Here is a 16,199-nt window from a genome sequence, read left to right as displayed (position 1 = left end):
TGATGATGATCACAATCATTCCAGGGGCAACTTCCACCACAACGATCAAAGGGATGGCAGGTCCAATGGCAAAGGAAAAAGGAATGTGGGACATCAAGGAAATGGTTGGTCCTCCAAGAAATCGAGGAACTCTAGGTATGAAGAATCAAATGTTGTTAACAATAAGCAAAAAGAGTACTATCTAATATTGGCCCTCTCCAATGCCTCTTTTTCGGACACTTTGGGAAATTGGCTGACTGATAGTGGTGCGTCAAGGCACTTCACTGGATACAAGGAAGCCCTCTCTAAGTTGATAGAAAAGGAGACAAACTTGGAGATCATCCTTGGAGATGATACCACCTATCCCGTGAAAGGAGTAGGGAATGTTACCCTTCAATTGAATCAAGGTAACACTATTCATTTGCAAGAAGTACTATATGTACCTGATCTCAAGAAGAACCTGGTGTCCATTTCAACCATGGAGGACAAAGGATTCAAGGTGGCATTCATCGATGGAAAGGTACGTGTTTGGAAAAGAAATTTTAAAGATGCTTTACTCTTGGGTTCAGGGTTGACACTTTGTATCAAGTTGGAGGAAGTCCATTGGGGGCCATGTCTTGCGACACATCTCTACAATCTGAACTATGGCATCGAAGGTTTGCCCATCTTCACTATAAGGCCCTACCCGATGTGAGACAGATGGTGACAGGTATGCCCGAGTTCAAAGCAGAGCATGAAGGTCTATGTTTGGAATGTGCGGAAGGAAAACTTATAAGGGGACCATTCCCCTCAAGTAACAACAAGACCACAAATATATTGCAATTGATCCACTCCGACATATCTGGTATGGTGCCTGTAAACTCTTTGGGAGGATACTTATATTATCTCACCTTTACGGATGATTATTCTCGCAAGACCTGGATCTACTTCTTGAAGAAGAAGGATGAAGTGTTCACTTGGTTCCGACATTTCAAAGCCTAGATCGAAAACCAATTTGAGAAGAAAATCAAGATATTGAGGACTGATAATGGGACCGAGTACGAATCCAATGAATTCCAAGATTATTGCAGAGAAGCTGGCATTAAGAGGGAGACTACAATGCCATACACTCCTGAGCAAAATGGTATGGCTGAAAGGAAGAATCGCTCTATTGTAGAAGCAGTTCGTGCCATGCTTCATGATCAAGGCCTTCCAAAGTTTCGATGGGCTGAAGTTGCAAATACCACCATGCATGTTTAGAACCGAGGCCCTCATCAAAGCATTGAACTCCAAGACTCCCGAAGAAATGTTCACTGGTAAGAAACCTGATGTCTCTCATTTTAGAATTTTTGGAAGTCCTGTATATTTTCATTTGCCGAAAGAGAAAATAAGCAAATTGGGTGCATCTAGGAAGAAAGAAATCTTTGTGGGCTATAGTGAAAATTCTAAGGGATATGGAATTTATGTGGCTGGTCAAAAGGAAGTTGAGATAAGTCATGATGTCACCTTCGACGAAGATATGGCCCTCAGGAAGGTCAACAACCTTCCTATCCTAAGGAAGAACAAAGAAGCTGACATTGGAAATTAGGGTGCAAAAGAAGACAAAACGATGCTTGATGTTGATAAAACTATGGATCCTATTGATCCTCCTCATGAGCCTTCCTCCTCCAAAAGGAGACCCTCATGGCTTAGGGAGACTCTCGAAGATGTTGAGAGACACATTGCACCAAGGGGGACTTTCCGTGAAAACAAGAAGCCAAACATGTATCACAGATATTTGACCGCCGTGAGCACTATCATTCAAAATGAGCCTACATCATTCGAAGAAGTTGTGAAGCATCAAGTATGGAAGGGTGCTATGAATGAATAATACGAGTCAATTATGAAGAATGATGTCTAGGATGTGGTCCCTAGACCCCAAGACAAATCGGTTGTCACCTCTAAGTGGCTCTACAAAATCAAGCATGGAGTTGATTGAAGTGCAGACCCTCTCATTCACAAATGTAAGAGGGAGTTGGCTTTTGAATTGAGATGAAGGACCTAGGACTGATGCACTATTTCCTAGGGTTGGAGGTCTAGCAAAAGGCAGGTGAAATTTTCCTCTCTCAAGAAAAATATGTTTTGAAGATATTGGAAAGATTTGGGATGGTGGACTACAAGCCTGTGACTACTCTGATGGAATTTAACTTTAAGAAGTTATGTGGTAGTGCTGCTGGACCTGAATTGGGAAATGCGTCTGAGTATCATCAATTCATAGGAGCACTGATGTTCTTGGTGAACTCCTATTCGGACATATGTTTTGCAGTTAACACATTGAGCCAATATATGGTTGAGCCTCATCATATACATTGGATTGGTGCCAAGAATCTTTTGAGATATCTTCGAGGCACAATCCCTCATGGACTATGATTCACTGCCAGAGATGTGAGGCTGCATGGTTATTCTAATGCTGATTAGGCTGGCAGTGTGGTGGATCGCAAGAGCACTTTTGGATGTTGTTTTTTTTTGGGTTCTGCTTTGATACCCTGGATGATCAGGAAGCAAAAATCGGTTGCCTTGAGCACTGCCGAGGCTGAATACATAGCTGCTAATATGGCCTCCTGTGAAGCTGTTTGGTTGAGGAAGCTCTTCAGTGAGCTATTTGGACATGTGATGGATACCATCGTGATCCTCTGCGACAACCAAAGTGGGATTTGATTATCAGAGAATCCCGTGTTTCATGATCTTTTCAAGCATATAGATATCAGGTACCGCTTTATTTGGGATATGGTACAATGAGGAGCAATAAGGCTCCATCACATTAGGACTGATGAACAGGTCAATGATATTCTGACAAAGCCCCTAGGGAAGGGAAAATTCTTGGCCTTCCGGGAACGACTTGGAGTCGTGGAGAGATCCTCTTATGAGGGTCTTGTATGAGATGGACATTGAGCTCTGGGAGCTCTGGGGGGCTTGGAGTACTTCTTGGAGTGATGAGAAACCATAGGGTGAGTGGTTCAGCCTTCCCCTAGTGGTTTGCTGTGTACAGGGTGAGTGGTTCAACCTTCCCCTATGATACCCCTTGTCGACATGTAGGCAGGATGAGTAGTTTATCCTTTTCGTGTTGAGATATCCTACCCATGCAGTTTGGGACTGATGGGAAGTACCTCTCATCTGGCCAGTGAGTAAGGAGATGAGGATAGAGACCATAGTACTACCAATGGATGCATCGTGTACTACCGTACTCCCTATGCTAGGATGACCAATATTCATCTGGGATCAATTGGAACTGACTTTAGGTCAGTAAGAGTGGTATGACACTCTTTTGATTGGGACTGATTTCGGGTTAATAGAGAATGGTTTGATACATTCTCGATCACTTCTTTCTCTTTTTCATAGTTCAACAGAGCAGAGCAATGAGTAGATGGAAAAGATAGTACAGATTGACAGATGGATTAGCAAATGGAGTTCTCCCTAGTTGAGAGGGAGTGTTAAAATTGGCAACTAGGGCCAAACTCCACATGGCTCTTTTGCTGTTGTTATAAATTATCTTATTTGTAAATTGTACTGTCTCTCTCTGCTGAACTATTGAAGATTAAAAGAAGATTTGATCAAGGGTTTCCCCACATGGGGGTTTGTCCTTGGTTGGTGCCACATCTTGTGTCCTCTTGTCTTGGCTTGTCTCTTCCAATGTTTATGTTTATGTTCTATCTGCATTTTACTATCATGTTGATGTCATTGCTAATCTGAATATTTATACTGGGCTAATAAAGAAATTGAAGTAAAATTGCTCTAAAGCATAGAACATACCATTGTTGCCTAAAATTAACACTTTTGAATGGCAACCCACCTTTGTGCATGTGCTCATCCTGGATGTGTGAGAAGCAAATGGCTGATGCAAGTGGTGGAGATATATGGCATATCATCAGCTAGTGGTGGTTGGCAAGGATAGCTGGTTGTCTGGCTGGCTGGTTGTCAAATGTAGGAGAAGAGTTTTCTCCTATGGGGTTACCCATTTTGGTGGGTAACAGTTCCACTTCATTCAACTACTTTCACACATACAGACATACTTCTAGAAGGGCACACTTGTGGATGAAGACATAACTTGCTATTTTGAGATCCTAAGATTTGGTCTATTCTCAAATAGAGGAGGTGCCCCAGGGCCCACCTGCTGGCTTTATTTTTGGATTTTAGTTGCAACTAACTCCATTATTTATCATTATAGGCCAGATTGTTGGAGTGAGTTAGATGAGGATAATATTTCATTTGTTTTTCTAGAACTTTTTGACTGAAAGAAGCTGAGATGTCAACAAAATTCATGCTACTTTTAGTAAACAAATTGTTGAGTGTCTTATTTTTATTGTATTCGTTGGAAAGAAAAATGGATCTAGGAAAATAAATCATATTTTTTTGTACGAGTAAGTGCATAATTCTATGTAATGATTTTCTATTTCCATTGCCAACTTGTATTGGATCTCAGTGATTAATGGAAAGAGTTGTGAACAAACTACCTCCAAGCTTTGGAGGATAAGGTGTCTTGTATATGTCAGTTTGGTATTATTAATGTCAATTTCTATATTTGTGGATACATGTTCTAGGGTGCACCATTGGAGATTGGATTTTGCAGGTTGTGAATAACAGAGGCAATGTTAAGGTCATAGAGGAACACATATGTTACACTGGAAAGGATGGACCGAGGTTTAGGTTTCTTTCTTCCCTTCTCCCATATTCTTTTAAGTGTCTTATACCTTCAATATAAGTACATTATGCACTCTACATCTTTTGACTAGGTGTGTTTGTATATTATCTTTGGGTAGGGGCCACCTTCATTATTGTTTTGACTTATGGATCTGGGACCCTCTCCCTCACATCTTTATAATATTTAACCACCAAAAATAGGGGTTAGCTAGTTCACATAACTTGATTGTTTGCTTTCCCTTAAGTCAATCGCTGAACCAAGTTAAGGAGTTGTATGGCATGCCACTTGGCTGCTTATATGCCTTGAATTGTTGAAGTTTAGAAGTTTACCTAGTTAGAAACCCTCCATGCACTTTATTTGATTTATTCCTACCTATTTGTTGTTTTCCTTAACAATTTATTTACAATGTAAACACTGAAAATAAACACTAGTGCATGCTCAACATTTACAGATCAACAACTAAAAGAAACAAGAACAAACACACCACATGACACCATTATTTTTGGACTAATGTCCCTGGAAACACCCAATGAGGGAAAACCGATGCAGCTATCTGAGGGTTTTCTTATTAAACAATATCAGAGTACAATTTGGGTGCCGAAATTGGCCTACCCAACAGAGAATTTCCTTAGCAGTAATACCTCTCTGTTTCAGACAAATCTACTGGTTTAAATCTCAGATAATCCTTCCAGCAGCTACTCAGCACCAATCTACCCCTGAGCCCAGCGTCTGCCCAATCTGGACTGCGCCAGCCTCTCCTAACCCGGCGCTGGCCCTGCATCAGCCTATCTTGGCCTGCGTCAGCCCCAGGAGGCCCTGTGTTAGCGCTCTGAGCCTCTGCGTCAGCTATGCTGGCCCCTCTGGTGCTCTGAGAAACACTTTGCTGCCTCTGCATGGCCCTGCGTGTGCACTGGTTGCTCCTGTGTCTCTCTCTCTGGCTGCTCTACTGCTATCCCGACACTATCTCTGCCTCTCTATCTCTCTGTATTCAATGCCCCTCAGCTGCTTTCCTGATCACTGATTCTATCTCTCTTAGCAAACCCCGCTCTAGAGAATAGATTGACTGATCATTCTGGTGTATTCTCCAAGTGACCCTCAAGCCTCCTCTTATACTTTTCTTGTTGACATTTCAATGGCTGAGATTAAGTCCCTTATCAACGACTAAGATTAGATTTGGCTTGATCCATGTCTTTTGGACCACTCTAACACAGATTCATATTAATACACATTAATATTTAATTTTCCCTAAGTTTAGGCTTAGGGACTCCATTAAAAATATTAATTATTTTAATATCTCCTGATTTGTTTAGAATCTGCCCAAACCCTTTCTGGGTATTGGAGCTCTCATGTGCCCCCAACCACTCCACCAAATTTCGTGACTAGAGCACATCCGATGTTACCCCAAATCAACACTCCCTCTTAGCGAGGACTGTGCTCTAGCAATACTCCTCACTGAGTATTACTTTGATCATCTGACATTGGTACCTGTGTTGATGTTAGGCCTTCCTGCTCAACATCCTCTGCACTGTTGCATCCGGTATTGCTGCCCATGGTTCTGCCACTGCCTTTGTTGCATCTATACGACAGCTCCCTTTGCATCCGTGCTGCTGCTGGTCCTTTCTCCCAGCACTGCTTCCGCACTGCACCTCCTCTCATCATGTTGCATCGTGCTGCTCACTGCTGCACTGCAACTTAGTTACTAAGGAGTAAGTAACTGATCCTCCATTTGACCTCCTTGTTGGGCTAGAGAGTTGAGACATCCACTAATGCTGAAACTCCCTCTGTCGCTGACAAGTGCTCCCTCTCTGACCTCTGCGCTGCTGCTGCAACTCCCTGCATCTCGCACCGTTGCACACCTCTCTGTGCCTTCCTGCACTGGTACAACACTCCTATGCCTCTCGCACTGTTGCACCCTGCTAGCCTCGCGCTATCTCGAGACCCCTGAACTGTAGCTCTCTCTGCCGCTTCATCCGCATCCATCTCTACCCACATTAGCTAGTCTTGCTACTCCTATTCGGGGCTCCCGTAGCAAGGTCTAATCCAAGAGGCTGGGTACCTCGAGGATCCTGCCCCTCATCGCCTGTAGTCTGCCTGACTACAGCTCGATGTCTCCCCACTTCCGCTCAAGTGGTGTGTGTGCACTCATGGCACAGTCATCTTCTGTTAAAACTTCCTTCTCTACCCGTTCTGGTGCTGTCTTAGTCTCGGACAGTGTTACTTGGGAGCGGGAGCGGGAGCGACCATTTTCAGAAGCTCCCGGTTTGGGAGCGAATCCCGGAGCGATTTTTTAAAAATATATATATTTTTTAATTTTTGATACATATATGTCAACAAAAACATGTAGAATGATGAAATAGACATAAAAAACATAAAAAAACATAAATTGATCATTGAACCATATCACATCAATCATCTAGAAATTATAATCGTCATCAACCTTAGTAAAATAATAAATTAAAATAACATTCAATTCAATAACATTTATCATCATTGATGACCAAAGTAACAAGTTGTACTTGTAAGCCAAGTTTAACCATTACAAGAAGTAATATCGAAGATATTTCTAAGTCCTAACTTCTAACTGTTAACATGATATGAAATGTTAAAAATTTATAAAATGAAACATGAATAATGAGATGAAATGAAACAACTTTAGTCTTTCACAAAGCATCATATTCATAATTCACAATCATTACCAATGAGTTATAATTGCCAAGGCCCAACTTCAAACTTCAAATTTTCATTGTCACAGTGATATAATGTTTACAAAAAATATCATAATGTCATAATGATATGAAAGAGTCAAGAGTCAAGGACTCAAAACTCAACACTGAACAGTTATGAAAACTAAAGTGACAAGTCTAATAGAAACTAAAAAAGACAAGTAAACTGTAAATCTACAAGTGGCCCTTGCCACGAGAGTCTCCAGGAGTATAAGTAGGTCGTGGTGGTCTTCTAGGAGTCTCCCGCCCAGACCGACGACCAGAACTAGAGCCTCCACGCGAGGGTGTCGATGGAGGTGGCGACAGCAATGGAACAAGACTCGGGCCCCGAGAACTGCTACTGGATGGTGGAGGTGGAGGTGGCATGGCTGCTGTAGCTGCTTCAGCTTCATCCCGTACAAGCTCATCTTCTAGTTCTTCCATATGTACAATGCCATCCTCCAAATTGTCGTCCTCAGGGTGATTGTCCCAAATTTTATATGTGGGATCTTCATTAGCCCGATCACAGTAATGGCTCAACAACCTCAAATTGTAGTGCACATAAACCAAGCTTTCTGCTCGGTTTTCGTTGAGCCTGTTTCTTTTCACATTATGTATATAACTGTAGGTGCTCCAACACCTCTCTGCAGAAGAAGAATTTACAACCTGTGCAAGAACTTTCAATGCCAATTTTCGCAAAAGTCCGTCGCCGCCATATGTTTCCCACCATGTGAGAGAATCAAATTTATCTTTGTCGTCCATTGCATGGAAGTTACCATACAAACCACTGCCAGTGAAGTATCTGCCTATTTCAAGGCGCACAGCTGCACATTCCTCCCTGTCAGGCACCAACTTTTCTAATGCATCCAGATATCCTTTAGTTACCTCTCGATCTAAATGGGGTTTGGTCCTAACACCACCCCCTGCTGCAGGTTTGCCCAACGAAGAATCTGAGTAGTATTTTGGCGTAAGGATATACGCCAAGCAATGTAGTGGAAGGTTAAGCCTTTTCCACCGTTCACACACACAATCGTGAATCAGATTGTACAAGTCGGGATCTCTGTTATTAACAATGTCTTTTATTTCCCCCAACATGGTATCCATTTGCTCATACACCTCGCCAATCACTGGTTTGTCTGTATCTGCAAACCGAATCATGTTATAAATTGGCTTGGTGAAATCCAATACCTGTCTCACAGTTGTCCAAAACTGCCCATCAAGAGCGGCCTCCTCCACCGTTTCAAAACCTGCAATGTCAGCTACATTTGTAGCCCTTTCCTTTAACACCTGCCAATTTGGACTTGATACCATGCTAGCTAAACCCTCTCTTACCTTCAAAAGGCGCCTGAAGGTGAGGTAATAGCTACCAAATCTAGTCCTCGCAATCTTCAGCAACTCCAATCTCGAGTGACTGCGGAAAAGGCCATGGGTATTGCTATGATTTGTAATAAATTTTATCATTTTTTTTCCTTTCTTGTACAAATCACCAATCCATTGGTATTGTTCATTTTTGTTTTTGACAATATCATGCAACAGAAGGTTCAATGTGTGAACCAAACATCCAGACCAAAATATGTTCGGGTATCTATCCTCAATAATTGCTCCCGCTGCCTTACAATTAGGAGCATTATCAGTGATGACTTGGATGACATTGTATGGGCCAATACGCTCAATTGTTTCAAGCAATGCTTCTGCAATGTTGATAGCGGTCTTGAACTTGTCTGAGTAATCATGTGCAGCTAGAAAAATGGGACCACTTCGGGACACAGCAAGAACACTTATCAATGGCTTGCCTTTTACATTTGTCCATCCATCAGATACAATGGACACCCCATTGTCAGTCCAAGAACTTGTCATTTTATTCAAAGAATGTGATATTTTTGCTTTTTCATGATCAAGGCCAACAGTTCTTGCCTTGTCATACCCAGGGCTCTTGTATCCTTTAGGGGCATCATTTATGGCAGAAACCATTTCGTGCCAATAAGGTGAGCGTAGAACATTGAATGGTATCCCATTTGCATAGAGGAACCTGTAAATTTTTGAATCCACATCATTCCTACACCCCTCATCAAGGAAATCTGATATGGTTCTACGGCGTAAAGATGATGACCCTGAGCCTCCATGTCCATATCCACTGCCTTGGGAGGATGCTGAAGGAGTTCTTTGTGAGCTTTCAAAGAAACCCCTTGATCTTTTTGCTCTGTATTGGGCGTCCTCCTCTTCCTTTATGTATTTGGCTCTATCTGCTGTTGACACCGCGTTGCAAGTTTTGATTCCTATTTGTTTCTCTCCATCCCATGCCCTTTTCCCGCAAAGGTGTCTTCTAGCACGGGTGTATGAGCCTGTGTAATCAGTGTTGCAATGGGGGCAATGAAATTTAGTGGTTCCACCCCCTCCCCCGTTTCAGCCCTCTGAACATATTTCCACAATGGAGTTTGGTCTTGTTTAGTTTTTTGACCCTCATGTTCACCCTCCTCCACATCCTCCTCACTGGGGTTTTCACCTATTTGACTTCCTCCGGCTTCTTCATCCACCTCTTCAGTTTCAGGCCCCCTCCGTTTCCTACTCTCCACCACCATAATAACCAGAAAAGGGACCAGGAAGAGGAAAATGCCAATAAAAATCCCCAGGTCCATCGTGTTTGATGTTTGTAGGGTTTGAGTCTTGAATCTGCAAATTAATTTAGTTTATTGGGATTAATCCATTTAATTTATTAATTTAATTTAAATTAATGATCTTTAAACTCAAACAGGTAAATTAAACTAACCAAACTAACTACCTAACCAACTAAACTAACTAAATGATTAAGTTACTTACCTCTGCAAGCTTGCTCCTCGCTCCTTGGCACTTGCTCCTCGCTCCTCAGCTCTGGCTCCTTGCTCCTCAGCTCTTGCTCCTTGCTCCTTTGCTCTTCCTCAGCTCTCAAGCTCAAGCTCAATCTCATTGAAATGATTTTTTTTTGGCCCATTGGGCTTATAAACCAAAAAAAATTAGTTAAATTTTTTTGTCTTTTCGGGTCCGGCGGAATTTTTTTCCGCCGAACCGCTCCCGGAGCGTTTTTTAATGCCGGGAGCGATCAGGGAGCGATCGCTCCGGGGCATTAAAAAGCGCTCCGGAGCGCGGGAGCGATCGCTCCCTGAAGCGCTCCCTCACAGACCAGGGAGCGCAAATTTTTTTACGGGAGCGCGCTCCCGAAAATCGCTCCCATCCGGGAGCGATTTGGGGAGCGCGCTCTCGAGCCGCTCCCGCCCGGAGCGCGCTTCGGGAGCGGGTTCGAGGGGGGGGGGGGGGGCGCTCTCCGCGCAACACTGGTCTCGGAAGACTCTCCCTTTCTCTTCTTCCTTGGACACTGGGTCGCATAATGACCCAGCTCCCCACAGTGGAAGCACTTGATCTTGGAGAGATCTTTCTTCTTCCGCTTCTCCTGCTTTCCCTCAGATGCTAGGGCCACATCCTCCTCCTCCTACTTGACTTTGATCCCTTTGTTGCTGCTACTCGTCTTCGACAACCATCTGATCTCTTCCTAGCGAAGAGTTGCTCACATCTCGTCCCAAGGTGGGAGAGTCCCTCTACCCAGGAGACTCTGGACAAATACTTCTCAATCTTTTGAGACAACATTCAGGGCTGTCCTCACCATAAGCTCCTGATCCAATGTCACTCATACAGCAGTTAACTGGTCTCAGATCTCATTCAGTCCTCCGAGGAAGGTTTCAATCGATTGACCTTTCTTCATCTGATACGACCTCATCTGGTTCTCGAGCAACATTCTTCTCTGCACAGAAGTATGCTAGTATAACTTCTTGAGAGCCTCCCACATCTCAAATGCCGTTTCCTTCTCGGGTATATGTGGTACCACATGATCCTTGACCTCGTCAAGGATAATGCACTTGGCCTTCCCAATCTCCTCTTCATACCTGTCATTATCATTTGGGTCAACCGGGACAGCTATTACCTTCGAGGCGAAGTTCTTGACATGATTCCTCTCAAGCATTGATAAGATTCTGGCCTTCCAGACTACGAAGTTCGATGCTCCGTCCAGTCTATCCTGGTCTCTTACCTCGTGTAGTGCCATGATGCTCCTCTACTTCCCTCCTGGAAGTTCTTTGTTCGACTCCTTTGAGTCTCTACTTCCTATCTAAAAGTTCTCTTCTGGACTCCCTCTGAGTCCTGATTTCCCTCCTGGAAATCCTTCTGCTGCTTGTCGGGATGCCCCCTACTTTGATCGACTTGTGCAGCTGCACTTTTGATCCGGGTTCCTCGGCTAGAAACCCTCGATAATCACTGCTCTGGCCTTGCTCTGTTAGTTACTGTTCTGACTACAGTACCTCACCAGGGCCACTCTGCAATATTCCTGCAGCCTTCTTGACCACAACAACTGCCTCTTTGTGAACTGTGTCAGCCCCTCTTTGCTCACGCTGGCTCTGCGTCACCTCGGATGGGTTTGCATCAGCCCTGGGATGCCCTGCGTCAGCCCTCTTGCCCTTTGTGTCAGCAACGCTGGCATCTCTGAGGCTCTACAAAAATTCCCGGCTACTTCTGTGTGGCTCTGCGTCACACTTCCTTGGCTTTTGCGCTGCTAGAAACAACTTCTGTCATCTCGGGACAATTGTTTTCTGCTGTTATTTCTCTGCTTGGCTGATGTCATTTAGTCATTTTGTAATCTGCAATCACGCTCTGATACCATGCTGAAGTTTCTAAGTTTACTTAGTGAGAAACCCTCCATGCACTTTATTTGATTTATTCCTACCTACTTGTTGTTTTCTTTAACAAGTTATTTACAATGTAAATGCTAAAAATAGACACTAGTGAATGCTCAACATATTACAGATTAACAACCAAAAGAAACAAGAACAAACACACCACATGACACCATTATTTTTGGACTAATGTCTCCAGAAAAACCCAATGCGGGAAAACCTGTGCAGCTATCTGAGGGTTTTCTTATTAAGCAATATCAGAGTACAATCTGGGTGCCGAAACTGGCCTACCCAACAGAGAATTTCCTTAGCAGTAATACCTCTTTGTTTCAGACAAATCTACTGGTTGAAACCCTGGATAATCCTTTCGGTAGCTACTCAACACCAATATGTCCCTGAAACCCCAACATCTGCCCAATCTGGACTGCGTCATCCTCTCCTAGCCCAGCGCTGGCCCTGTGTCAACCTATCTTGGCTTGCGTCATCCCCAAGAGGGCCTGCATAAGCTCTCTGAGCCTTTGCGTTAACTGTGCTGGCCCCTTTGGTGCTCTGCATAGCACTTAGCTGCCTCTAGATGGCCCTACATGAGCACTGGTTGCTCCTGCGTTTCTCTCTGTGGCTGCTATGCTGCTATCCCCACACTATCTCTGCCTCTCTGTACTCAATGCCCCTCAGCTGCTCTCCCGATCACTGATTCTATCTCTCTTAGCAAACCCCGCTCTAGAGAATAGAATGACTGATCATTTTGGTTTATTCTCCAAGTGACCCTCAAGCCTCCTCTTATACTTTTCTTGTTGACATCTCAACGACCGAGATTAAGTCTCTTATCAACGGTTAAGATTAAATTTGGCTTGATCCATGCCTTTTGGACCACTCTAACACAGATTCATATTAATACACATTAATATTTTATTTTCCCTAAGTTTAGATTTAGGGACTCCATTAAAAATATTAATTATTTTAATATCTCTTGATCTGTCTAAAATCTGCCCAAACCCTTTCTGGTTATTGGAGATCTCATGTGCCCCCAACCTCTCTACCAAATTTCCTGGCTAGAGCACATCCAATGCTACCCCAAATCAACATGAATTGCCCACTTAAATTGATTAAATGACTTCATAGCCCAAATAGACAAGGCACTGAACTCCATTTTATTCATCACACTGAATCCATTTCCTTTTCCCTTGTTCATTTTCATTGTTGCTAGGTTCTCATAACCAATAAGGAAAACCCATTTGGATAGTAACCTTTTCCTTAGTCTAACGTGTAGAGGAGAATTAGTGAGGTGACAATGGCCAACCTTTTAACCAGTATAAGGCTAGTTTTTTTTTTTTTTTGGCTTCAGTTAAAGGTGCTGGTTTGTGTTTGACTTCAACTCTAGAGAGAGTTAATACATTATATAAGAATGACATTAATTTGTAGAGTCCTATTTGAGTATTTCTGTAATTATTGAAAAGTCACCAAGTCTCATTATTGGTTGTTGGTCAAGGTTGATACCAATATCAAAGTCAATATTGAGGTCAGTCTTGGTGTTGATGGGTGGATGTTGCTGTCTGCTGAGGCCATTCATTGTCAATATGAATAGAGGTTGATATTGAGTTCTGATCATGTATACTATAATTGGGTTTTTTTTTTTTCATATTATTATTTTATTCTGTTCACCTTCACGTGTACTTGAACTAGTGTTACATTCACTACATTTTATTCGCCTTCATGTGTATTTGAACTAGGGTCACACTTATTACATGTAGTCTACACATATTGTATTGTTTCCGATGAAAATCAACTATCTACTAGTGAACTTACATGTCTTGACACAAGTTTTCTGCTTATCTTAAATAACTTTACAGGTAGCAAATGGTGGGGCTGGAGATATTATGTGGCAGGTAGCAGCTGACAGTTTGACCACTCTTCATAGAGCCATAGCAGATGTGGGTGCTTTGCCTCAACTAAATAATGAAGAAGGCTCTCAAAGTGATGAACATATATTTGTGCAATACCATTCCAGCAGGACAGTACGCAAGTTGATATTGGAGTCTCATGTACCTGATGGTGTCAATGCTCCCTCATTTGCTTCTATTTTGTGGGATGTGGCCTTAAAGGGCAAGTGCAAGATGTGGGCTCAAGGACACAGGTGAGAGACTGCACAAGATTATATTTATATTTGTTTTAGTTTACCTTCAGTAAATGTTGTGTACCCTTTAGATAAAAATGATTATACAAGAAGATTAAAAAGATCAAGCACTAACACAGTTAATTAGCTTGCCTCATATTTTATGCTTTTCCGTATCTGCAGTGAGAAAGTTGTTTCTGCATTCCTCGATTGTTCAGACTTGGAAGTGAAAAACATGGCAAGTTCTGAGCTACAGCCACTTGTTGATGCGGGTTTGTTGAAGATTGCGAGTGCTAAACATGTTTAGGATGCTTTACAGAAATTTTGATATTGCATTGACAAGCATGTGCATTGTATAGAAGCAAACTAAGATTCATCATTTATATGTTCTTACATGGTTTGCTCGATGCTCCCAAGAGTAAACTTCATTATAAGAAAATTTTGCCATTTGATATTTATAAAATTCATATTTGGAAGAGAACATGCATGTATTCTGTAGGCTGGGATGTTTTAGACTCTAGCGAAATGATAAGGTTCATCATATTCAGTGTTAGAACACACCCTTCTTATATTTAAATGGACGAGATAATGTCTATAATAAAAGGGCATTCCCTAAGCAAATCTGTGCATAATGGCTTACAGGGTTGATTACGGAAAGCTGATGGATCTAAGATAACATTCTCTTGTATGAAATCATTTATTTGTCCTTTCTTTTTTCCACATGGTGTTTGGTCTTGATGTAACATGATTGTGATTTGTGCTAAAATTCTAAGGCTAGTATAGTAGAATGTAATTTTCTGCCAGAGAATTACTTCCTAATGATTTTTAACACAGTATTTAATGCCACTACTATCATTGAATAATCACACTCAGAAAATCTCAACAGTAAATGCAGAAGAAATAGTGAAGATCATAGAAAGACAACCATGCACAAGGAGACAATAATTTTACTCTGGGAAACCTAACCTTGAGAGAAACCCAGTGACTTTTCTTAGGAGAAATTATTCTTTAGCAAGGTTTACAAATCAGCAAATTCTCTAGAAATTTGTACCAATAATCCATGTCAAAGACCAGTCAAACGTGGTCAAAACATCTGCTGGTCAAACCAGCCAAAATATCAGAAATTCAATGCTGTTAAACTTGGCTTGGTCAAAGTAGCCTACGGTTTACTGTGGTCTTCTGTCAAATCCCTGCGGTTGACAGTCTACTGTCAACTGTGATCAACCATTTGTGGTCAGCTGTGGTCGACCTGTGGTCAAAGTCAGTCAATGCCCTGCGGTCAAATCCAGTCAAATCTCTACTCTTAAGCTCAGTCAAAGTTATGGTCAACTTCGACCTGTTCTTCTAATACATGTGGCTATCCAATGAAGAAAAAATAGGCCTCAGAAAATCTGATTTCTCCTTTCTGAGACTTGCTCTTCGTTGGTCTCCAAATGAGGCATTCTTAACATCTCATTTATACACGTCTAGGGGGTGTGACAATTCAAGGAACATGTCCCTTCACTCGCTGAATGACTTGACTTAATAAAATTAAAAAATTACATAACTCATCTAGGCTGACTTGAAGACCCTCTAGACGTGGGAATACCTCCTGATGCTACACAAAATATCAAAACTCCCTCTTAACTGAAAACACATTTCTCCTTAGTTGGAATTTCTCCTCTACTAGGAAAGTTCAGCAGCTCCTCACAAGTACGTCTAATCATTCCATAGTCTTCTTAACTGATAATTACTTCTAATGATACACTGAAGTACACCTGTATTCACATTTATCATTAAGCAATTACACAAAAGATTTTCAACATTAGAACAATAACATCATAAAGAGAGAACCAAACAAGAGACACAAGCATTTACCTTGGGAAAACCCACATGGGAGAAAACCCAAACAACCTTTTCCTTTGAGAAATTATTCAGTTCAATAGAGATACATCTGATCTTTACAGTCTGAAACAAGGTCAAACTGACCATAGACAATCCAGGTCAAACAGAGATAAGTAGGTCACAAATTTTGGTTTTCCGAGACAAGGTTCGTTCTGCTCAGATTCAGT

At 42.1% G+C, this 16,199-nt stretch overlaps 1 protein-coding gene across 1 annotated transcript in view; it reads left to right on the top strand.

The window, feature by feature from the left end:
* The window catches only part of PUM24 (pumilio 24), a 163,683-nt gene extending 148,914 nt beyond the window's left edge, over positions 1-14,769 (top strand). The window contains exons 16-17 of the mRNA XM_089419429.1: positions 13,886-14,169; positions 14,332-14,769. Coding sequence (XP_089275555.1) covers positions 13,886-14,169; positions 14,332-14,455 — 408 coding nt within the window. The 3' untranslated portion in view covers positions 14,456-14,769. The remainder of the gene's footprint in view (positions 1-13,885; positions 14,170-14,331) is intronic.
* Positions 14,770-16,199: the final 1,430 nt, after the last annotated feature.

Source organism: Pinus tabuliformis, chromosome 4_1 (assembly GCF_031772625.1).
Source record: "Pinus tabuliformis cultivar Carrire ecotype Pingquan chromosome 4_1, CPIR1, whole genome shotgun sequence".
In the NCBI taxonomy this organism is placed as follows: Eukaryota; Viridiplantae; Streptophyta; class Pinopsida; order Pinales; family Pinaceae; genus Pinus; species Pinus tabuliformis.
Note: the sequence above shows the minus strand (reverse complement) of the source record. Positions and strands in the feature narration are given on the sequence as shown.